The 21,009-nt window shown below is 52.6% G+C and overlaps 1 protein-coding gene across 6 annotated transcripts in view; it reads right to left on the bottom strand.

Moving 5' to 3' along the window:
- Nucleotides 1-12,514: 12,514 nt before the first annotated feature.
- Nucleotides 12,515-21,009, bottom strand: part of GTF2IRD1 (GTF2I repeat domain containing 1) — a 67,850-nt gene continuing 59,355 nt past the window's right edge. For 5 of the 6 annotated variants that reach the window (XM_051635753.1, XM_051635750.1, XM_051635749.1 and 2 more), the window contains 5 exons: nucleotides 17,446-17,523; nucleotides 15,698-15,890; nucleotides 14,590-14,627; nucleotides 13,535-13,671; nucleotides 12,515-12,774 (listed from right to left, as the gene is read on the bottom strand). In XM_051635753.1, the coding sequence (XP_051491713.1) occupies nucleotides 12,700-12,774; nucleotides 13,535-13,671; nucleotides 14,590-14,627; nucleotides 15,698-15,890; nucleotides 17,446-17,523 (521 nt within the window). In that variant the 3' untranslated portion in view covers nucleotides 12,515-12,699. The remainder of the gene's footprint in view (nucleotides 12,775-13,534; nucleotides 13,672-14,589; nucleotides 14,628-15,697; nucleotides 15,891-17,445; nucleotides 17,524-21,009) is intronic. The other variant, XM_051635751.1, reaches the window with a different exon arrangement.

The raw sequence follows: 21,009 nt of genomic DNA, 5'->3' as shown, positions 1-21,009 counted from the left end.
TTAGAGGGGGGCGGGCCGGGCTGAGGAGAGGGCTGCGGACTGCGAGTCCCGGCATGCCCCGCGGCGTGGCGGCTGCTGCCCTGCCCGGGGGCTGGTCCCTCCTTCCTCCCCTCCTTCCTTCCCTCCTTCCTTCCCTCCTCCCTCGTGGTCTTTCCCGGGGGAGCTGGAAGCGCTCCCGGCTGCCCCCAGGGGCCTCATCGCCTCATCTCGCCCCCCCTCCGTGCTCAGAGCTGTCTTTGGGAGAGGGGCAGCGCCGGGCGAGGGGAAAGGTTGGGCTGGGGTGATGAGAAAAGGTCTTTTCCAACCCAAAACCATCGCGTGATTCCCCTGGAAACGCCCTCCCCGCGTCCGCAGCTCCGGGCGCTCATTCCCTGGCTGCAAAACCATCCGGGATTTGTACCCAGAGCTGCTCCCGGGCTCCCCACAACCCGCCCTGGAGGCAAACATCCTCCTGGAAGCGAAAACGTGTCATAAAGAGCCTGGTAGTAAAAAAATTCCCCTGTTGCTGGAAGTTAGGGCGCTGCCTTTCCCCCCAAAAAAAGTGCTCAGCATGAGGGGTAACACCCATGTCAAGTTAGGGCACTGTTTTTACCCCAAAAAAAGTGCTCAGCATAAGGGGTAAGACCCATGTCAAGTTAGGGCATAGTTTTTACCCCAAAAAAAGTGCTCAGCATAAGGGGTAACACCCATGTCAAGTTAGGGTGCTGCTTTTCCACCCCCAAAAATGCTCAGCATAAGGGGTAACACCCATGTCAAGTTAGGGCATAGTTTTTACCCCAAAAAAAGTGCTCAGCATAAGAGGTAACATCCATGTCAAGTTAGGGCGCTGCTTTTCCCCAAAAAAAAGTGCTCAGCATAAGAGGTAGCACCCATGTCAAGTTAGGGCGCTGCTTTTCCACCCCCAAAAGTGCTCAGCATAAGGGGTAACACCCATGGGATCTGTTTCTCTGGGCACAACCAGACCCGTGGCACCTTCCTTCAAATGTAGGTTCAGCACCTTCAAGACGAACACAAACTTTGCCATTTGCACGTCAAAACTTGTTCTGCACCCCCAAAAAATCAAGCTGGTTGCTGTTAAAATCGGGTTGGAAATCCAACTTGGCGTTTCTCTAGATGCCAACGTTTTGTAGCGTGGGGGTGGGATTGTTACAAGGTGTGTAAAGCTGTTAATGGGGCTTCAGAAGCTTTAACAGCAGGTTGAGAAGGGGTCAAGAAGAACCATCGAACAGGAGGAAATCGCCTTTGTAAGGGTGCTCAGCTGCAAACATGCAGCTTCCTCCCAGCTGGAGATAAATCTTGACTGGGAATAAAACCCAGAATTTGTCTGCTGGGAAAGGACCCTCCAGGAGATGCTTTGGCTGTTCCCAGACCATGGTTGTTGAGGCCATGGAGTGTGAAGGGTCTGTGCCCACCTGCAAAAGTTGAGCAGTGTCCCCTGAGCCCCAAAGATTCAAGGTGCTGCAGCTCTTGGTGGTTCCTTGCCAGGGTTGAGCTGGATGTAGCTGTTCTCACCCTGTGTGTTGTGGGAAAGGAGGCAGGAGCATTCTGCTGTGCCCTGCCCGAAATAAAAATAAATCAAAGACATGAAAATAAAAGCAAAACCCCAACCCTCCCTGCCCAAAAGAGGAGCCAACAAAACCCCCCCTCAAAACCAAAACAAACAACATGGCCAAAAAAAAACCCAAAAGGCCAAAAAAAAACCCCAAAAGACCAAAAAAAGACCCCAACCCACCACCCATTTTCATCACCACCTTCACCTAAGGCAGAGGATTTCCCCCCTGTGGCTCCTGGGTGGTTCCCTTTGGCAGCTCCTGTGCAGGGAAAGGCACAAGCTCTGGTGAGGAGCTGCAGCACAGGGGGGGGGACACCAAAGCTTCCTGCGTGGCCACAGCTGCTTTCTAAATCAATCCCTCAGCTCCCTTGGCCTTTTAGGTGGCATTTTCAGCAGAAGGCATCACGCTGAGGCCATGCTGCCCTCTTCCACCTGCACACCCAGCCCACCTTGCCCTTTCCATGCAGATTTAGGTGTACACCCTGTCCAAAAATGACTCCAGCAAATCCTCCTGGAAGGCAGGAGGGGTTTTTACCTGCCTGTAAGACCCTGGTCCTGCAGGTACAGACTGGTCCTGCTTGCAGAGGAGGTGGTTACACAGCATCAGGTCATGATTTATTCTGAGAGTCGTGCCTGGCAACTGCTGCCCACGGGTAAGGCCACCATCCCTCACCGTGTGGGTCCTCAGAAGAGTGGAAATTGGGGATTTCTCCAGGAGAAGATTCTTCCCACTCTTCTGTATCCCTCTCTACCAGCCGCAGGAGCTGGGTGATGGATCTTGGGAGCTAACTGAAGGCAGGGGGTTAACTGGAGTCGTGCTTTCTGTGGAATCATGTTTACCCAGTGTGGTTACGAGATGACTAACTGCAAAATTAGTTCCTGGAGGCTTCTAAATCCATCAGAGACATTCGCTGGGTGTTGTAAAAAAATGCTCAGACTGGAAACAACCTGCATGTTCTCAGTAGGTAGAGTAATTAACAACTGTAACATATTACCATGGACCACAAGAATTTCTCCATCAGTTCAGAGCCTGGAATTTTAAGCAGTTTCCTTCTAGAAAATGCCCAGCCTCCCTGGATTTTCACCAGCAGATTCCTGAACCCACTGTTACGTGTAACATCTGACCAGATGATCTTTCTTTTTTTTTTTTTTTTTATAGGTTTAAAATTCAAGCATCTGTCTCCTGGCAGAAAATACTTTGATCTGAATTGCTTGGTTTAAAAGATGTTGTATCACTTTGCTTTTTCCCTCTGCTAGTTCACCAGCTGGGCTGGTTAACTTTCACATGAGTACAAGGCAAGCAAAACATGCCTCTTAAACAAGGGAGCCAGACTGTGAAGCCAAAACAACTAGAAGTTGAATTCAGAGTTATCTTGATCATCTTTAGATAAAATATAAATTCCATTTCAGGCTCACAGTCTTCTGAAAAGTAATTGAGACCAATATATACCTTTTTTTTTTTTTTTAGTTTGGGGAAATATTCTGTTTCATCCCCAGAAACATGCTTTATTCTCCTGAGCACTCCCAAGAGCTGGGCTGCTTTTCTCAGAGCTATCAGTCCAAGAAGTTACAAATTCAACGTGAAGCAGAGTGTAGGGTAGATGATTTCAGCCAAGTTGCCCTCAGAGTTTCTATGGGTGCATCTAAACACCTTCGACAAGTTCCACCTGACACCTGAGGGGCTGAAACTCTCAGTGTACACCTGTTGAAAATGTTGGAGCCCTTTCAAATAAGTGAAGGGGCACACATATTCCACCAGGAACCTCTTGGAATGTCCCCTCTCTGCTGTGTTGTGTTCCCAGCAGATGTCTGGGAGGTTCAAGTCCCTACAAGACCAGCAGGTGACTGGGAGATTTCTCCCAACTGCTTATAGAAAGCCAACTGGCCAGCACAGGCTTCATTTTCTCTGATCATTTACTCCTCTGCCCTCAGTTCAGGATGTCCTGGGAAGTTGAGCAAGGCAGGATATACAGGAATGTCTTGGCTGTCCCCTCCACATCCTCCCAAAGTGATGATCTTAAATCAAGAGCCTGCAATTACCATCAGTTTTAATGACAACATAAGGTCTGTGGAGCAGGCAGGAATTCTGCACTCACCTTTTTTTCAAAAGGAGGAGGCAACATTTAAAAAGAATTCCCCTTTTGTGACAGAGGGTCACAGTGACAGCAAATATCCATTTTTCCCAAGACTGGGAATAAAAAAAACCCCAAACAAACCAAACTTGATGCACTACCCGAAACTGGGGCTGCCAGCAAAAGGTTGTGGGGACCAAAAAACCATCTACTGCCAGCACAAAAGAGGCTGCCACTTGGAAAACCACCTGGCAGGTGAGTGCAGGGAGATGCCTCGAGGAGATGTGGAGTTTCTGCAGCTGCTGGGAGGTTATTTGTGCCCCAAAAGGGTCACTGCACTCACCGGCTGGGACAGACACATCAGCTCCTGCTTCCTAAATTCTCCTCCCAGCCACACCAGGCAGGGAGTGAGGGTGTTTCTACACTGACAGGCAGGAGGGTTGTGCAGAAGCTGGCAGAGGAGCCAACATCTCCCTGCTCCTGGGGCTGCTCCAGCCCTCGGGGGGCCCCGGGCAGCAGAGGGGACAAGGTGAGCAAACACCAACCCCCCCAGGGCAGGAACCAGCTCCTCGACCCAGCTGTGGAACAAAGATCTCTGGGGAACACAGGGGCCAGCAGCACAGTTCAGCCAATCCCTCAAATAAACTTCATATTTTTTGCTATTAAGAGGAAATCAGATCAGGACTTTCCAGTGATGCTTTAGCATTCAAAGAGAGGGGTTCTCAGGGGTTTCTTGGTTTGGGTTTTTCTCCACCTCCCCGTGTTCCTCACCAAGGAACCTTTGCCAGTGTAATCATGGAGCCAAGGCCAAGCCATGGACAAACAGAGCAGAATTTGGGCAGCCACGTGGTTGATAGAAACACCCACAACACCCAAGGCTGGAAAGGGATTCCTGTTTGCAGATAAAGACAACGGCCCCGTCTACTCCACCTTCATTTCTTGAAGGAAGGAGTTTGGGAGCATTTTTATGTTGCACAACGACTTCATTAGCAGCTAAACTGAAAAAAAAGAAAAAGGGGGGGGTGGATTATGGGAAAGTAAAAAAAAAAAATCCCAACAAAACCAATGAACACTTTAGGGACTGGTGTGTGTTCAGTTTATGATTCCAGTCTGATCTTCCTAGACACTGTCCATGCCTTCCCCTTCCCTCCTCCTGCCTGCAGGGGCTGGGGTGTCTAAGGACCATGGCAGAGAGGGGGGGCAGCAGGCTGGTGGTGGGAATCACCTGCCAAGGGTGGGATCTGCAGGGCTGCTCTTAACCTGTCACCTGGATCTGCTCACCCTCCCAGGACACAGCACGACTTCTCCCAAGGGGCCAAAAGCCACCTGGGGAGAGTGGTGAGGAAGGTGTTTAAAACCAGGAGCAGTCCAGCATTCACAGAATCCTTCTGGTTAGAAAAGGCCTTTTAAGATCATGGAGTCCAACCATAACCTACCTCCACCAACCATTAACCCAACCCTACCAAGGCCAGGGCTCAAGCCCCGTCCCTCAGCACCACACCTGCACGTCCTTTAAACACTTCCAGGGATGGGGATTCAGCCACCTCCCTGGGCAGCCAGTGCCAGTGTTTAATGACCCTTTCAGTGAAGAAGTTTCTAATATCCAATCTAAACTTCCCCTGGAGCAACTTGAGCCCATCTCCTCTTGTCCTCTCAGGCTCCTAGCAGGGAGCCCGGGATGCGGGAGCGCCCTGCCCTGATCGTCTCGCTGCTGAGAACTCAAAAGCCAGATGCACTTTTCCTCACCTCACAGAGCTGGGGATTTTTTGTGCAGACTAACCACCCAGCATTCCTCCCTGATGGAGAGCCTGTTTGTCCACATCCACCACCATCCTTGCCGAGAGGTGATGCTCCCTGGCAGCGCCGGTGCCAGCAGCGGGTCAGCACGGGAACCTTCTCACACACCAGTGCCACCCTCCACAGAGGCTTCCTGAGGCAGGCACTGCCACATCTCATGCCTTGCTGGCTGCACAGTGGGCTGCCACTGTCCCTCACACACCTGCAGACCTATTGCTGCTTCTAAACAGAATCAGCCTGTTGCATCCTTACCTCCGATCATCCCGCACTCAGGTCTATTGACATGTGGGTGTGAAGAAGAGGAGCTTTTTTTATCCCAGCTGGAACAGAAGACAGATTTACTGATGCAGATACTTCAGCAACACGAACAGCAGCTTCAACCGAGCCATTAATATCACTAGAGCAACTGTGAGGAGGCTGGTTCCTGGAGACAAGTCAGATGCATCTCTTTCCCAAGGATTTGAGCATCCTTTTGTCATGGTTTAATTCAGGATCAGCAGCTGAACCAGCAAGAATAATGCTCTTGATGCCCTGCCCCTCCCACCAGGTAGGGAAGGGAGAGAGAATAAGGAGAGAGAGACTTTGGGGATTGAAAAATAACTAGACAGCTTTAATTAGATACTAATGATGGAAGAAAATATGTGCAACTACACACAAATGTGTTCAGGAATGTGCAAAACCCCTGGTGTCTCCCCCCACCCCCAGCAACTCTCAGGGCATCTCCTGGGCTGTGAGCAGCTCTGAAATGTCCCAGAGACAGGAGCTGAGGGCAGAGTGAGGAGAGTCAGGGATGCACAGGCCTGGGGATAAACAATGATGGAGAGATGAGTCCTCCCTGGCCACCCATGGGTGGAAGAGAAGGGAAGAAGCAGCAGGAAGGGGCTTGACTTCCATGACCTTACACTGAGCTTATGTAGATACATGGACTGCAACACTGAGGTCAATTTGCTGTCCATCTGGTCCACTCCTCCCTAGGGGAGGGGGCTGCAGATTCTGCTCCTCCAGCATCTGAGGCTGCAGATTCAAAAAGCAGAGCAAAGTGACCCTGATGTCTCAGCAGTAAGATCAACATTCCAGTGTTCTCAGCTCACTGGCTGGAAAACTTGCTGCTAATGAAGCTCACTGAAGGGAAAAAAACAATAAAGCAAAAAGAAAATGGGCTTCACTCTGGCTCAAACCAGGACACCTTTGTAGGACCTTGAGCCTGCAGTCAGCTCTCCACAGAGTGACACCAGGGTCTACCCTACAGCTGGACATCTCCAAGCTGGCAAGTTGACATAAGGTCTTTGTAGCAGAGCAGAAATCCTGTGCCACCACATGGCAAGGCAGTGATGGTGGCCCTGCTCTGGGTTCTCCTCATCTGTCTGGAATCAGTCGTGTGAATTCAGGCAGACAAATGGGGAAAGTGTTTTGGAGCAAGCCTGAAGCAGGACAAGAGGAGAGAATGTCACATGAGGCCATTCAACTGCAAACACTGGGAGAGGGTCTCTCCCAGGACGGGCCCTGCCCCAGGTGCAGCAGCACCTTGCTGGTGGGTGATGCTGGATTGCACCTGGGCACCCCCCCGTGGAGGTGCCAGAAGCAATTCCTTGGTGGTCACACAACCTAAGACCCAAGAGAACAAGCCTGGTGGGTCCAGACCAGCCCAGACGTCTCAGCTTGGGTTCAGCAGGACCAACACCAAACCAGAGCTGAGAGGTAGGACCAAGGGAGGCCTCATTGCCTTCTCAAGCACAGGTCACCTTGACCTTCCCAGCTCTTCCAAGCCTCAGGAACTGAACTGCTGGGCAGATCTTCACATACCTTTAGAGCTTTGTGTCCAGAGGTCCAAGAAGAAGAGCAGGAAGCCTCCATGAAACATGCCTCCCTCCCCAGAGCACTTCCCCAGAGTGAGCACAGGGCTACACAGGCACAGCCACACTTGCTCAGGCTGCAGAGCTGGGTGATGGCACAGGTGGACACTGGTGGCCTGAGAAGGGAACAGGACAAGGACAGGCAACACTTTCCCAGGGACCCACCCAGACCCCAGCTATTCTGGGGCAGTTCCCACACCAGTGTGGTTTTGCCAGCCCTTCTCCACGTTACTTCTCCAGCCTCCCCTTGAGCCCACACAAACTCTCCACAGCATCCTTTGGCACAGGGTATCTCAGACACCTCCTTGATCCTTGATGAACCATTCCCAGCAGCCTTTCCCCTCCTCCCTTTTCCCTTAAGAAGCTCCTGCCCGGGCCCTTCTCAGAGAGCTATCCATGTGCAGGTTAAGGAGGAGCCTCCTCACCCCACCCTGTGACCACACAGCTGCTACCAGAGGTGACCAGCCCTCCTCCCTGCCACCAGCCACCTCCCATGAGCAGCAGAGCTGCCCCTCCACATCCCACAGGCAGCCATGGAAACCCAGCCCTTGGCCTGGGGACACTGAAGCCTTTTTACCAAGACAAATGCTCCTGCTGGGGATTCAGGCTGCCCCTCTAATCTGATCAGGGGAAAAAAAGTAATAAATAACCTTCAATGCTGGCTCGTGGAGATTCATTCCACTTAAACATCACCCCTCTAAAAACTCCTCTCATGGAAAGATGTTCATCTCCAGGTGAGAAGGTGCCAGTTCAGCTACACCGACCTGCCTTTATGCCCCAGGGACCTGCTCACCTGAGCCTGAGACTCATGACATGAGTTCCAGGGACCTGCTCATCTGAGCCTGAGACTCATGACCTGAGTTCCATCCCTTCATTGCACAGAAGACTCAGATACCCCACTGGCAGTGTCCTCCTGAGGAACAGCCCTGCAGCTCCATCCCCCCGATGGACCCCGGAGCCTCTGGTGTCCCTGCTGCCCACCAGCTGCAGCACAGGCACATCAGCAAGATTCCTCTCAATGGATCAGGTCATTTTCCATCAACGGGATCAGCAGTCGAAGCTGAACAGAGTCTGAGCCATTAGCCAGAGAAAACAACCCAAGAAATGGCAAAACCCAAGTTATATAGAAGCATTGAATGGTCTGGGTTGGAAGGGACCTTCAAGACCATCCAGTCCCAACCCCCCTGCATGGGCAGGGACACCTCCCACCAGCCCAGGTTGCTCCAAGCCCCATCCAACACTTCTGTCCTGGTTCTGGCCCACCAGGACAATAAAGAACCAGCCCCAGGGCTGCTCACTCAGCTCCCCCCACACACACACCCTGGGATGAGGAGGACAAACCCAACTAGAAGCTCCTGGGTTGAGACAAAGGACAAGGAGGGATCTTCACCGGTGAAGGTCCCGGGCAAAAACAGACTCAACTTGGGGAAAAAGTAGTAATTTAATTCCACACTAACCAAACACACCCAGGACCCAGGCAGCCCCAGAGCAGGGCTCACACACGTTACCCCTCCCCTCCCTTCTTCCCAAGTCCCTTTGTTCCCAGTTTCTCTCCCTCCTTCCCCCCAGGCACAGGGGGATGGGGATGGGGTTTAGAGTCCCTGCACAGGCTGGTGGTTCCTGCTGCTCCTTCCTCCTCAGGGAGAAGGATTCCTGACAGTCCTGCCCTGCTCCCCACGGGTCCCTCCATGGCAGAGTCCTCCAGCAGCCTCTCCTCCAGGAGCCCTTCCCACCAGCCCCGGAGCTGCTCCAGCGCTGCCCTCAGAGTCCCGGGCTGGTGGGGAACAGGCACCTCCCCTGCCCGGGGGCTTCCACAGCTGCCCCATCCCAGGCCAGGGCCAGCACATCAAAGTTCTGCCCTCCTGGTGCCTTCAGGGCATGTTCCACCACGTTCCTCCATGGATGCAGGGGCACAGCTGCCACCTCGCCATGGCCTGCAGGGAAACTGCTGCTTGGGCAGCTTCTTCTTCTTCCTCACCAACCACCAGCACTGCTCTCCTTCCCCACCTCAGCTCTTCTTTTCTCTCCAAGCCTCTTCTGCTCAGCTCTTACCTCAGTCCTTCCGTATGTTCCTGGCAGAGCTTCATCTCTTGTCCCTCTAATGGCTCCTTGGCTGGGTTTGGAGCAGGGGCAGCTTCTCAGCTTCTTACAGCAGCCACCCCTGGGGCCCTTCCCCAGCTACCAAAAAACCCACCAAACCAAAGCAGCACAACTTCCAGGGATGGGGCATCCAACACCTTCCCTGGGCAGCCCATTCCAGCGTCTCACCACTAAAACTGGATTGTATCTCAGCTCGGGTCTTTGGCATCAGCTGAACGCTTCACAAATACATCCCACAATAACCCAAAGAAGGCAGCAAGCCCCGGTACCTGTTGGCAGCACCAGTTTTGGGGGCAGGAGGTTCCTGCACAGACCCAGCCAGCAGGTCCAGCTGCAGCCGACAACCCCGACGTGCTCCAAGAGGGTTTTGCAAAGTGGGAAATGCATTTACACTTCTGAATAGAAGCCCAGATGCTGTTTATGCTGTTCTCTAGCATCTTGGTGCACTGTATTTTTAAAAAAAAATTATTTGAATCAAAGCTCTCATTCTTTAATTAAACTTCATTTAGCTGCCATCTGCCAGGGATCAAAATGGCTTCATGTTTTGCAGCTCTTAATGAGGATTGTTATTGGATTTGTAAACACATAAACAACCACAAAACCACCACCACCAACACACCAAAGTGTCTGAGAAGTAATGAAGGAGGAACAGGGCTCAGGAGCTGCATCTTCACGCATCTAATTGTAGTGGAGCTGATCCCATTCAGCAGATAATCACCTTAGACACACACACACACACCAAAAAAAAAGGGTATAGAAATACCCTGCGACTGCAGGATGGAGATGATGAGGGGAGCTGTGAGAAGCCAGCTGAGGGGAGCAGTGGCAGAGCCTGCCTGTCCTTCCCCCCGGGTGGGAAGGGTCAGTGCTCCTGGGGTGGGCACAAACACAGGCAGCCAGGCTGGGAGCTTCCCTCCCCAGGCAAGGAAAATGCAAAGTGGGTGTTGTAGCCCTGAACCCGCCCAGAATTACAGCGGGGATGACTGTTCTTCACTCCCAAGTGTATCTCAGTTACCAGAACCCAGTAGCCCCCAAACCCAGCTGGGGATCCAGGAGGTTCCCAGGGGTCCCGGAGCACAAGGTGCCCTTGGGCCAGCAGGGCTGGGAACACCCAGAGCTCCCATTAATGGCTCCAGAAAGGTTGGGATGAAAACCTGAGCCCAGAGCTCTGGCTGGCAGCTGCCCCAGGGTACAACCAGCTGTCCCCTGCCCCATCTTCATCACCAGGCCCTGGGGCTGCAGCTGTGCCAGAGGGACCAGGCAGAGCATCCACCCCCCAGCTTTGCAGCCTTCGGGACACTGTTCCCCTTGCTGAACCAAACCATCAGTCCCCAGCACAGCCCCCCTGCCCCACTTTGACTCCACATTCACCCCAGCCATCCAGCAGCAGTAATTAGGGCTCTGTGCAGGGCACTGCCCTCCAAAACCCCCCTACCAGGGGTCTGGGGCAACCTCAGACATCTCCACTCATTACCCAACCACGCCAGTGATGCAACATCAGGCCTTTGGGGGCTTTTTTTTTAAACAGGAAAGAAAGAGAAAAGTCAAAATATAATGAATGTAGGATTGTGGGAGACACCTACTCAGTGTGGTTTGATCTGTGAATAAGCCCCTTTCAGACATTTGGGAAGAGAAAATTGTATTTTTATCCTCAGAATCATGTTTCTCTGTTTCCTAATTGGAGATGCCACAGGTTTAAGCATCAGGCAGAGACATGAAATACTTGGGATTTTGGTGCCAACAGCTCAGATGTCAAACTGTACCTCTAATTGGGGCCAGTGATACAGATCTTTGCCCTCCTTTCAGCTGCTGCCTTTATGCCATCTCCATTTGTTTGGGCTTTTATCTTCTCATGTGATTATTTGCATCCAACTCCACAGCAAATGCAAGTCCAGAGCCAGGAAATAAAACCACAGCTGCCTTGAAACTCTTCCACCCACCATCAAAACCCTCCAGTGGCCCTAAAAGACAAGGACTAGAGCAGACCAAAAACCCATGAAACAGGTAAAGCAGCACATTGCACTCAGAAAAGCTGTCACAAGTGCCTGTGTTCTGGTGTCTGCTGCCATCCACCCTCCAGCTGAACACAGCTGCTGCTTTCTGGGCAGGTTTGCTCCATGAAAAGGCTGTTACCTGTCCTGGAGGGCCACCCAGCCATGGTCACCCCACGGTGACACTGTGTTGCTGCTTGGGATGACACCAAAGCCACAAGCCCCTGGGCACCTCGTTTCACTGGGGGCTGCATTTACCCACACAAGTCAGGATGTTTCTCCTCCTTTGGCTCCTTAGGCTGTCCTCACACCAGCATTAGTTCCCTCCTGTGCCCTGTTCCCAGCAGACACCAGCACCAGATGAACCCATGTCCTGGTCAGCAGCAGCAGTTGGCACCGTGAGCTTCTGCTTCCCAACCCTACAAGTGGGATGGAAGTAAAATTGCAGGGATTTCCAGCAGTGTCCCTTAGTTTGCTGGGTTGCTTCTCACAAGGGGAGAAGCAGCCCAAGGTGTGTGGAAGACCCCGGGTGTCCCCCTGGATGCTCTCAGCAATGCCAGCTCCTGGTCCAGCATTATGGGACCAGTGGAGCATCAGTGGGATCAGCCTGCACTTCATGCAGGAGCTTCCCCCCCCCTCTCAGAAGGCATCAAAGCCTCTTAGAAAACCACGAATAGTGAAGAACTTCACCAGATGAAAATCTTCTGGTTGGGAAGGCAGTTAAACATAGACACTCCAAACTGCTTCTGGGCCTTTCTGAGGCCACACACGAGAGGGTTTGGGGGGTGTCACTCCTTGTAGGGGGCCTGAAACCTTCTTCCTGCTTATTCCAAACCTGCTTATTCCAAACCTGCTTCTGCTCCAGAGCCAGCAGGACTCACAGACACAGGTCCCTGATGCACAGAGGGCTGAGTCTCTCGTCCATCACCTCTGCAGTTGGGAACCCCCTCCTCCTGCAGCTCTGGGTCTAAGTTTTTACACCTTTCATCTAAATCAAACGAAGCATTAAAATGTGTCAAACCTCTTGGATTCAAGCACTGGTGACACTAAAGATGAGCAGCCAAAGCACAACAAGGTCTACCCAGGGCTGCACTTTACTCTTCCCTATACATTCTACTTATGAATAATACACATAATAAAAAGAAGTACTTTTAAGAGCAAGGCAACACTTTTTATTTTTATTTAAAAAGGCCTTGATGGCAGGAATATAGTGTAAAAATCATTGGAAAAAAACTAAAAGGCATTGATACATATTGGAATATACACTTTTTACATAAATTACATTTATTTATTTATTTATTCTGTCATGTGAGGTTCTTATTCGGTATTGAGGTCTAATAGTTAATAGGTCCTGGGATCTGGACGTTTAGACCACCATAGTCTAACATGTACATGTTCATGGGCCATTGCTGAAAGAGAGGGAGAGAAAAAAGAAGGCAGAAAAGTCTCTGTTAGGACAAAACACAAAACCATGCATAAATACATCCCTGACATGTTCCGACATGGGCTGTCGCTCCCATTTTCCCCATAAGATCAAAGAATCAAGCCCAAACCAAAGCACCTCTGACAAAAAAAACCCCAACAAACCCAACAAAAACCAAAACCTTCTAAGTTGATAGGTCTCTTGCACCTTTTAATTTATGTTTTAAAAGCACCTGGTATCCTCGACAACTGAAGCCAAGCCCTGAGGGAGCAGCTGGATGCATCTCCCTGGTTTTCCCTCCTATTTTTGCAGCTGTGCTGCACTCTGGAGCAATGTGGGATGGAGCTGGAGGGATGCTCAGGCCATGGGGAACTGCTGGGTCCTACCAAGAAGTGCCACCAGGTGCCACGGGGGGGGCCAAGCACCCATGGTTTAACCCAGTAGGGTCGGGGGTTTTTGCCTTGGGCTGCTCCGGTGTGTGGCTCCTGCTAGAGCTGAGCTCTGAGCATCTCCCCGAGGGGGCAGAGAGCCCCGAGCCAGGACTTTGCTCCACTGACCTCCCCCAGAGCAGGCAAAGGGAAGCCCCAAAGGTCATCCCTTCCTTCACCAAACCTGCTGGTGCCATTTTATGTCACACTTTACAGTGCTGGCCGGGCGGCGGGAGGTGGTGACGCTTCCAAGAGAGCAGCATCCTGAAGCAGAAAGATAGGTAGGCAGTAACCCCCCTAATATTTGGAAGGCTTTACCACAAGTGAGATCTGATTGGCTGATGACGTAGACTCCAGATTGGAAGAGGAGGAAGAGGAAGAGGAGGAAGAGGAAGATACCGAGTTCCCTTCGGAGATCCTCTTCCGCTTCCTCTTGGGAACGCTGGTGTCCTTCTCTGCAGGGAGAGGGAAGCCATGAGGTGCCCGAGCCCTGCAAGCAGCCCCTCCACCATGCAGGGCCCCATCCTGCCTGGGCTCCCCGTGGCCTCCTGCTGTGCCACCAGGGGTGACACAGGCTTGGCCTCCGCCACCTGGCACGGACCTGCCAGCTCTGCTCAGGCACTGGTGAAGAAAATCCCCCAAACAAGCCAATCCCAAAATCCAGCTCAGAGCCTGATGTCCCACAGACTTGGGTCCATGCTGGATCCTCTAGGGATGTGAAGGTGTCAGCTCTGGTGACTTGCCCATCTCTAGCTGCATACACAAGGTTTCTTGTGCATCTCTTTTTACATGGACTAGATGATCTTTCGAGGTCCCTTCCAACCCCTAGGATTCTATGATCATGCTCTTTCTCACCAGCTTTCCTCTACCTGGCCACCTACTTCCATCAAACTAATAGGATCCTAATTATCTCTGGGGCTGCTAATTCTGACACATTTGATTAAAACTGGCTGGGATTTATTGGGGAGGATGAGAGAAAAGCATTGGCACTGATCACAGAAACCTTGTTGCCTGAGAAGCTCAACTGCTAAATGATGGCTCAAATTAAGGGCTTTAAGCAGGGAATAAATTGTTCATGGTGAGTAAATTGCTAATGGGAAAGGGATAATCAAATCCTCCAGAACATGCTGAAAGTTTGAGTCTAACAGCCCAATCTCTTCCCAGCTCACAGAAGAGCAGAGGTCTAAGAGGATGGTTTGTCCCTGAAGAGATGCTGAGCCTGACTTGTCTTTTTCCAGGCAGGATCTTCTCCCCAGCCTCCCCCAGGGATGCAGGAGGTCTGGAGGCCTCCCCAGGACACCCATCCCTGTTTCCCATCTGTTCTCCCCACCAGAGGGCAGGGAAAGCCACGGTTATTTTCCACCTCCTCTTACCTGTCTGTTTGGCCTCAGTGCAGATTTCAGCAAACGGCCTGTGTAAGAGACAAGCAGGGTCAGCTCAGGGGACCCCCCCCCCTTTTCTCCCCACAGCCAAGACCCCCCACCCCGAGCTGACCACCTGCCTGCATGAGGATGGGACACGGAGCCTCCCCACTGCTCCCTGGAGGAGGGAAGCAACCCCAAATAATTCAGCTGGGTCTCTGAGCCATCCCCTTATCTGCCACTGTGCCCCTTCCCAGCATCAGCATCACAGAATCACAGAATTCCAGGGGCTGGGAGGGACCTGGAAAGATCACCCAGCCCAGCCCCCCTGCCAGAGCAGGGGCACCCAGAGCACAGCACACAGGAACGTGTCCAGAGGGGTTTGAATGTCTCCAGAGAAGGAGACTCCACAGCCTCTCTGGGCAGCCTGTCCCAGGGCTCTGTCACCCTCACAGGAAAGAAGTTCTTCCTGATATTCACATTGAACCTCCTGTGCTCCAGTTTGCACCCACTGCCCCTTGTCCTGTCACTGGACATCACTGAACAAAGCCTGGTCTGCCCTCCTGACACTCACCCTGAACATATTTGTAAACACTGATGAGGTCGCCCCTCAGTCTCCTTTTCTCCAAGCTCAAGAGACCCAGCTCCCTCAGCCTTTCCTCATCAGGGAGATGTTCCACTCCCTCCATCATCTTTGTGGCTCTGCCCTGGACTCTCTCAAGCACTTCCCTGTCCTTCTGGAACTGAGGGGCCCAGAACTGGACACAACATTCCAGATGTGGCCTCACCAGGGCAGAACAGAGGGGGAGGAGAACCTCTCGACCTACTAACCACCCCCTTTCTAATGCACCCCAGGATGCCACTGGCCTTCTTGGCATCATCTCAAACTGCACAAGGAAGAGGATCAAGTAGCCCTGCTGAGGCTTCACCATGCCCACCCCATGGCTGAGCACCTCCCTGCAGTGCAGGACAGCAGATGCTGGGGATGAAGCAGGTCCTCTGCAGGTAGGTGGTGATGTGGCCCCACTCCAGTGGTGACTTACCCCGCTCACAGCTGGAGGAGCAAGGGCAATGCTTAATGGACAGAAACCTTCCCAGGTCACAGAGCTGGGGCACTTACTGGAGCTGGTTTATAATCACCATCCGGATGCTCTCCCGTGCCTTCAGGATCTTCTCCAGCCGATGGATGTCGTAGGTGTTGGGGTTCCTGAAGGGGATGTCATCTGGCAGCCCCGTCACCTCCACGGCGTCAGGACTGTCCCTGATGAGTTTATAGGGCACCATGACGGGCCGGTTCAAGCCCAGAGCTTCTCCTGTAGCAGCAGAGCAGAGGACAACACACCAGCTTTACCCCACAGGGCTCTGGATCCCACCAACCGAAGGACCAAGAGCCCTGAGGGGTTGGAAGCAGATGATCTTTCAGGTCCCTTCCAACCTAAACCATTCTGTGACTGGATGACTCTGTGACTTGGGGCAGCCAGGGCTGCTGTGGTGCCCAACCTCAAGCTGCAGCCACGTCCCACCCAGACCCTTCCTGGCTGCCTGCCCCATTTATTGCCTGCTCCACTAGGAGAGACTGACTGCAAGAGCCTGATCTCACCTTACATCTCTGCAGCCCCCAAACCTGGAGGTGGGAGCTGTTGCTCAGCCACATTCTTGGCTCTCTCTGCAGGGAGTTTGACCCTGGAGCCCATCTGGTGTCCTGTGCTCCACAAACTGTGCCAGGATCCCGGGAATGCAGGGATCTGCTGTGGGCTCAGCCCCAATGTGGGGTGAGTGCTGCTGAGCTGGGGTGGATGGGGATGCTCAGAGCATCCTCCCTGGGGAGCTGTGCCTGGTGCTGCCACCTCCGACAGGGCAAACCAGCCCCAGAGCAGCAGGCAGCTCGTTGTCATGGGTTAATGCAGAGGTGGCCATTCAATGAAAGTGCTCTGTATTAACTCCTCTGTGCTGCCAGCAGCACCCAAAACAAACAGGGCTTGTGGGAAGGGGGAGCAGCCTGGACAAGGGGAGCCCTGAGGACGGAGGGCAGTGACATTCCCCACTTCTTTCCTATCGTGTTGGCTGTGCTCCTGCTCCTCAGGCAATTATTTTGGGAAGACAAGCAAGACACCACCCCAAAGCACTGGGGTGCCACTGAGTCACCACGGCCTGACCCTGGGGACCCACAGGTTCAGAAATAACTGCCCAGCATGTCCACAAGCCACGCCTGAACAGGGACAAGCCCAGCAGTGGCAGCCCATGCCCGCGGGGCTGGGACAGTGACACTGCTCAGGGCACAGGGTGCCTGGCTTCTGTGCCCCCCCCACCTGGCTGCTGTTCCTGCTCTGCCTTTTCCAGGGTGGAAGGTCAGCTTTGCTAGGCAGCACGAGGAGCCTGCAAAACAGCATGTTCAAACCTCCTTCAGCCTCCTGACCTTTTGCTCCAGCAAGCTCTTCCCCAACCATGCCCCACGTTGGGCTGCAGCTCCAGCTTTGCTCCCAGCCTGGCAGGCTGAGCAGGCAGGGCCCTGGCACAGGGCAGGCAAGCTCAGCCCACACACCACAGCTCAGGACACGTTAAAAAAAACATCAAAGGCTGATGCCAGACTGAACAAATCCTGCTCCTCGACTGCCTTTTCCCATCCTCTCTCCCCTTGCCAAGGATGAGCTGTCAACAAGAAGGTCACGGTCCCACCTGCCGGGAGCAAGACACAGGAAGGTCCCCAGGGGCAGGCTGGGATGTGAAGCAGTGGGATGGAGGCTGTGCTGCAGCAGGCTGCTGTGTGCTCAGCCTATAAATAGAGGCCTTCAGTCGAATTAATTTTAACTCTGGCTGCTGTCAGCAAAAACAAACCTGCCTGGCGAGGCGTGCGGACGGGAGACTCACCGTATTTTTCATTGAAAAGCTCTTTCACTTGCTCTCGGAGAATCACCTTCTCTCCCAGCCTGTTGGCATCGTCCTCATCTGCAGAGCCAAAAAAAAAAAGAAAAAGGACAGGCAATAAAATACCCTGTTTGGTTGGTTTTTTTCCCTGAGCCACCAGAAAATCCATCCCACCGTCGCAACGCGTGTCCTTGTCCCTCTGCCCCGGCGTGGGGGACAGCTCTGGGGTGGTTGCTCTGGGCTTACACTTGGTGTTGCCACCTTTTGCAGCCATGCAAACTAGCTCTAAAACGCTGCCCAGGCTGCCCCTGGCAGGGCTGGGAGCCTGTGCCACCCCCTTGGCTGTGCTGCCAATGCCTGCAAAACACACAACGCGACGGAGCCTCCGGCCCTCGGTGCCACGAGTGCTCCCAGGAGCCAGATCAAGGAGTGAGATGGTGCTTTTATAGCTGGGCTCCTAAGCACAGTATTGTTTGATGATATGCCATGTCATCAGCTTGGCTTTACTGGCTTTTTTAATTATCCTCATCATGCCCAAAACAGTTTCTCCTCCGTCCTCCCATTTCGAACGACGTGCTTATGTCAGTAGATTTCCCCACCCCAGCTATTCACCACCCTCAGGGGGCTCCAGGAAAAACAACTAGGGTCAATACCAGCCCCCCCTTGATGCTTTTTCATCCCTCAGGTCTAAAGCACAGACTGGATCAACCTCACCCACCTCTGGCTGGGATCACCCCTCCAGCACAGAGCCCGCCCGGTGGGGTTTCCTCAGGCCAAGCATCACCACCACCAGCCTCCCTGAACTCCAGGCAGGTGTTTTCACTCAGGAAACCCAAGACTCCAACCCCAAGATTTAAAACATCAAGGTGAGGGCTGCAAACCTCAGCACGAGGGCTCTGAGCATCCTCTGCCCCCCTCTGCAGCTATTTAAATGTGATTTTGAGCAAGCACATGATTTTGATTCTGATTTTGAGCAGCCACAGGATTTGGACGCTGATTTTGAGCAGCCACAGGACTCTGATTTTGCTTCTAAGCACTCAGATGGCTGGCAATTTTGTTTGAAACACAAGTGGGAAACCTGAATGGAGTCCCTGCCTCCCTGCACAGGGCCCAGAGCCCAGCACCCTCAGCAGAAACCACATGCCTCAGCCACCCTGCTGCTGAGGGTGCCTGAAAGAAGAAGCTGGCATCCTTCAAGCTCAAAAAAAGGCTTCAAAAAAGCCTCTTCTCCACCTGGAAAACAATAGTTTTGTCTGGATATAACTAGGGGGGGGAAAAAAAGGGAGAAGTTTCTGTGAAGGAACTTTTCAACGTGCTTCAAATCCAGAAATGGCAACAAAAGAGCTTGAAAGGGATGAAGCAAAAAAAAAAAAAGAGAAACAAAATAGAAGAAAAGCAAGTAAATGTCACCAAGGAGCTCTGAGTTTAAGAGCCAAGACCTTGCTGCTCCCAAAGCCACAGGGGGGACAAACCCTGTGGGCTCCCTCTGTGACTTCCTTGTCATTGATGCTCAGTTTCTGGGCTGTGCACACACACCCGTGTGGATGTGTAGATGGTAGCAGACAAAGAAACACCAAAATTCAGTGTTTTCACCCATTTAGCTCTCTGGGACTGAAAACCACAGCAGCTCTTTCCTTCCTGCTCACGCCCTGAGCAACCTGAGTGCAAGAAATAAGATCCCAAGGGGGTTTTTTACACCTTGCAGTGGGCAGGACTCCCCAGTTCCCAGCCAAGGACATAAACAAGTGCCATGAAAAACCTGGAACTGAGCAAGCATCACAGAGAAGCCAGAGAGGAGGCTCCAGCTGGCAGCACAGCTTCCCAGGGACCTGCACCTCCATCCCCAGGGATCTCCATCTACCTTGGAGTTCATCCATTTGCATTTAGGAAATGATCAGCTCTGGGAAACCACTGGCACCCCTGGGATGTGCCAAGTCCTTCCCACAAATGCAGGCTGCTGGCTGCAGCTCTCTGCTACCCACTTTAGTGTTTTTAATTTTAAAAAAATAGTGATTTGACTCATTTTTTGCCTGATCCTGCTGACCCGACCCGAGCAGCCCTGATGTACAAGGGGTGACATTTTCAAAGCACCAGTTTCTCTTTTCCAACAGGACTTGCCAGAGCCTGACACATCTTTTAGAAACGCCAAGTTGCATTTTTAGTGGCCATGAAATCTGGGGTTTAGGTGCCTGCTGCTGGACAGCAGGATCCAAACCACCAAAATGCTCCTTACTCTTCTAGTGACTTTCAAAAAAAACCACAACGAAACCAAACCCGAGCTATCCTGTGGGTAAAGAATGGTTCTCCCTGGGTTCCTGATGCCCCGTGCAGAGCCCTGATCTTTGCCATGAAGCCACAGAAGGGCAGGGCATCTGGTGGAGCTTTCAGCACCAGCCCCCCTGGGTGCTGCTCCAGGGGATGAACAGAGAAGCGTAGAAGGGTTAAAGTTTGGAAGGGACCTTAAAGATCATCCTGTTCCAACCTCCCTGCCATGAGCAGGGACACCTCCCACCAGACCAGGCTGCACAAGCCTCATCCAACCTGGCCTTGGACACCTTCAGGGATGGGGCAGCCACAACTTCCCTGGGCAACCTAGTCCAGTGCCTTCCTGTCCTCATGGTGAAGAATTTCTTCCTGATGTCCGACCCAAATCTCCCCTCTTTCAGCTTAAAGCCATCACCTCTTGTCCTCTCCCTCCCTGCCCTTGTCCCAAGCCCCTCCCCAGCTTTCCTGGAGCCCCTTCAGGCACTGGAAGGTGCTCTAAGGTCTCCCTGGAGCCTTCTCTTCTCCAGGCTGAACACCCCAACTCTCCCAGCCTGTCTCCAGAGCAGAGCTGCTCCAGCCCTCCCATCATCCTCATGGCCCTTCTCTGGACCTTTTCCAACAGGTCCAGCCTGGCCTCCTGTGCTCAGAGTAACAATCTGCCATCATCCCAACACCCAGCAGGAAGCCTGTTTCATGGGAAAACAGCCACTGCCCAACACTCTCCCAACAGGAACCCAACTCAGGTCCCTCTTCAGGCCATCCCAGCTGTGTCAGAGAAACACTCAGCCAGGCACTGGGCATGATTACAGCTGTCAGGATCTGGCCCTGGACCTTCAGTGGATCAATACACTCCTGTGTCCACCTTCCAGCTCCAGTGGGTGCTGTTTAATTACCCCCCCCTATAAATCCAGAAAAACCCCACTGATTTACTGAGGCTGTTCCACAGCAACTCGGGTTCAAGGACAGTTGGAATCAGCTCAACACGTGCACGTTTGCAGAGCCTTAAGCCTGCAGGAGCAGGCAATTAACATGGAGACATGCAGCCAGAATCCCAGCTGATGGGAATAAAGCTGGGATCTGCTGGAGATAAGCTGTGCCCTGCCACAGATACAGGCAGGAGAGCTCTTCTTTACTCCTGTGAATTAGTATAGATGTTAAATCCCCAGAGCCTACAGGACTGCACACCAACCCTGGCCCACAGCGTGTGTTCAAGCAAGGCAAAAAACCCAACAAACCCCAGCCCAAATCTGTGCAAGCTTTCCTTGTGAGTGGCAAGTGGAATTTTTTAAAACAAATTAATTG

This window comes from Apus apus, chromosome 18, assembly GCF_020740795.1.
Source record: "Apus apus isolate bApuApu2 chromosome 18, bApuApu2.pri.cur, whole genome shotgun sequence".
Taxonomy (NCBI): Eukaryota; Metazoa; Chordata; class Aves; order Apodiformes; family Apodidae; genus Apus; species Apus apus.
The sequence above is the reverse complement of the archived record's forward strand: the minus strand, read 5'-3'. Positions and strand labels throughout refer to the sequence as shown.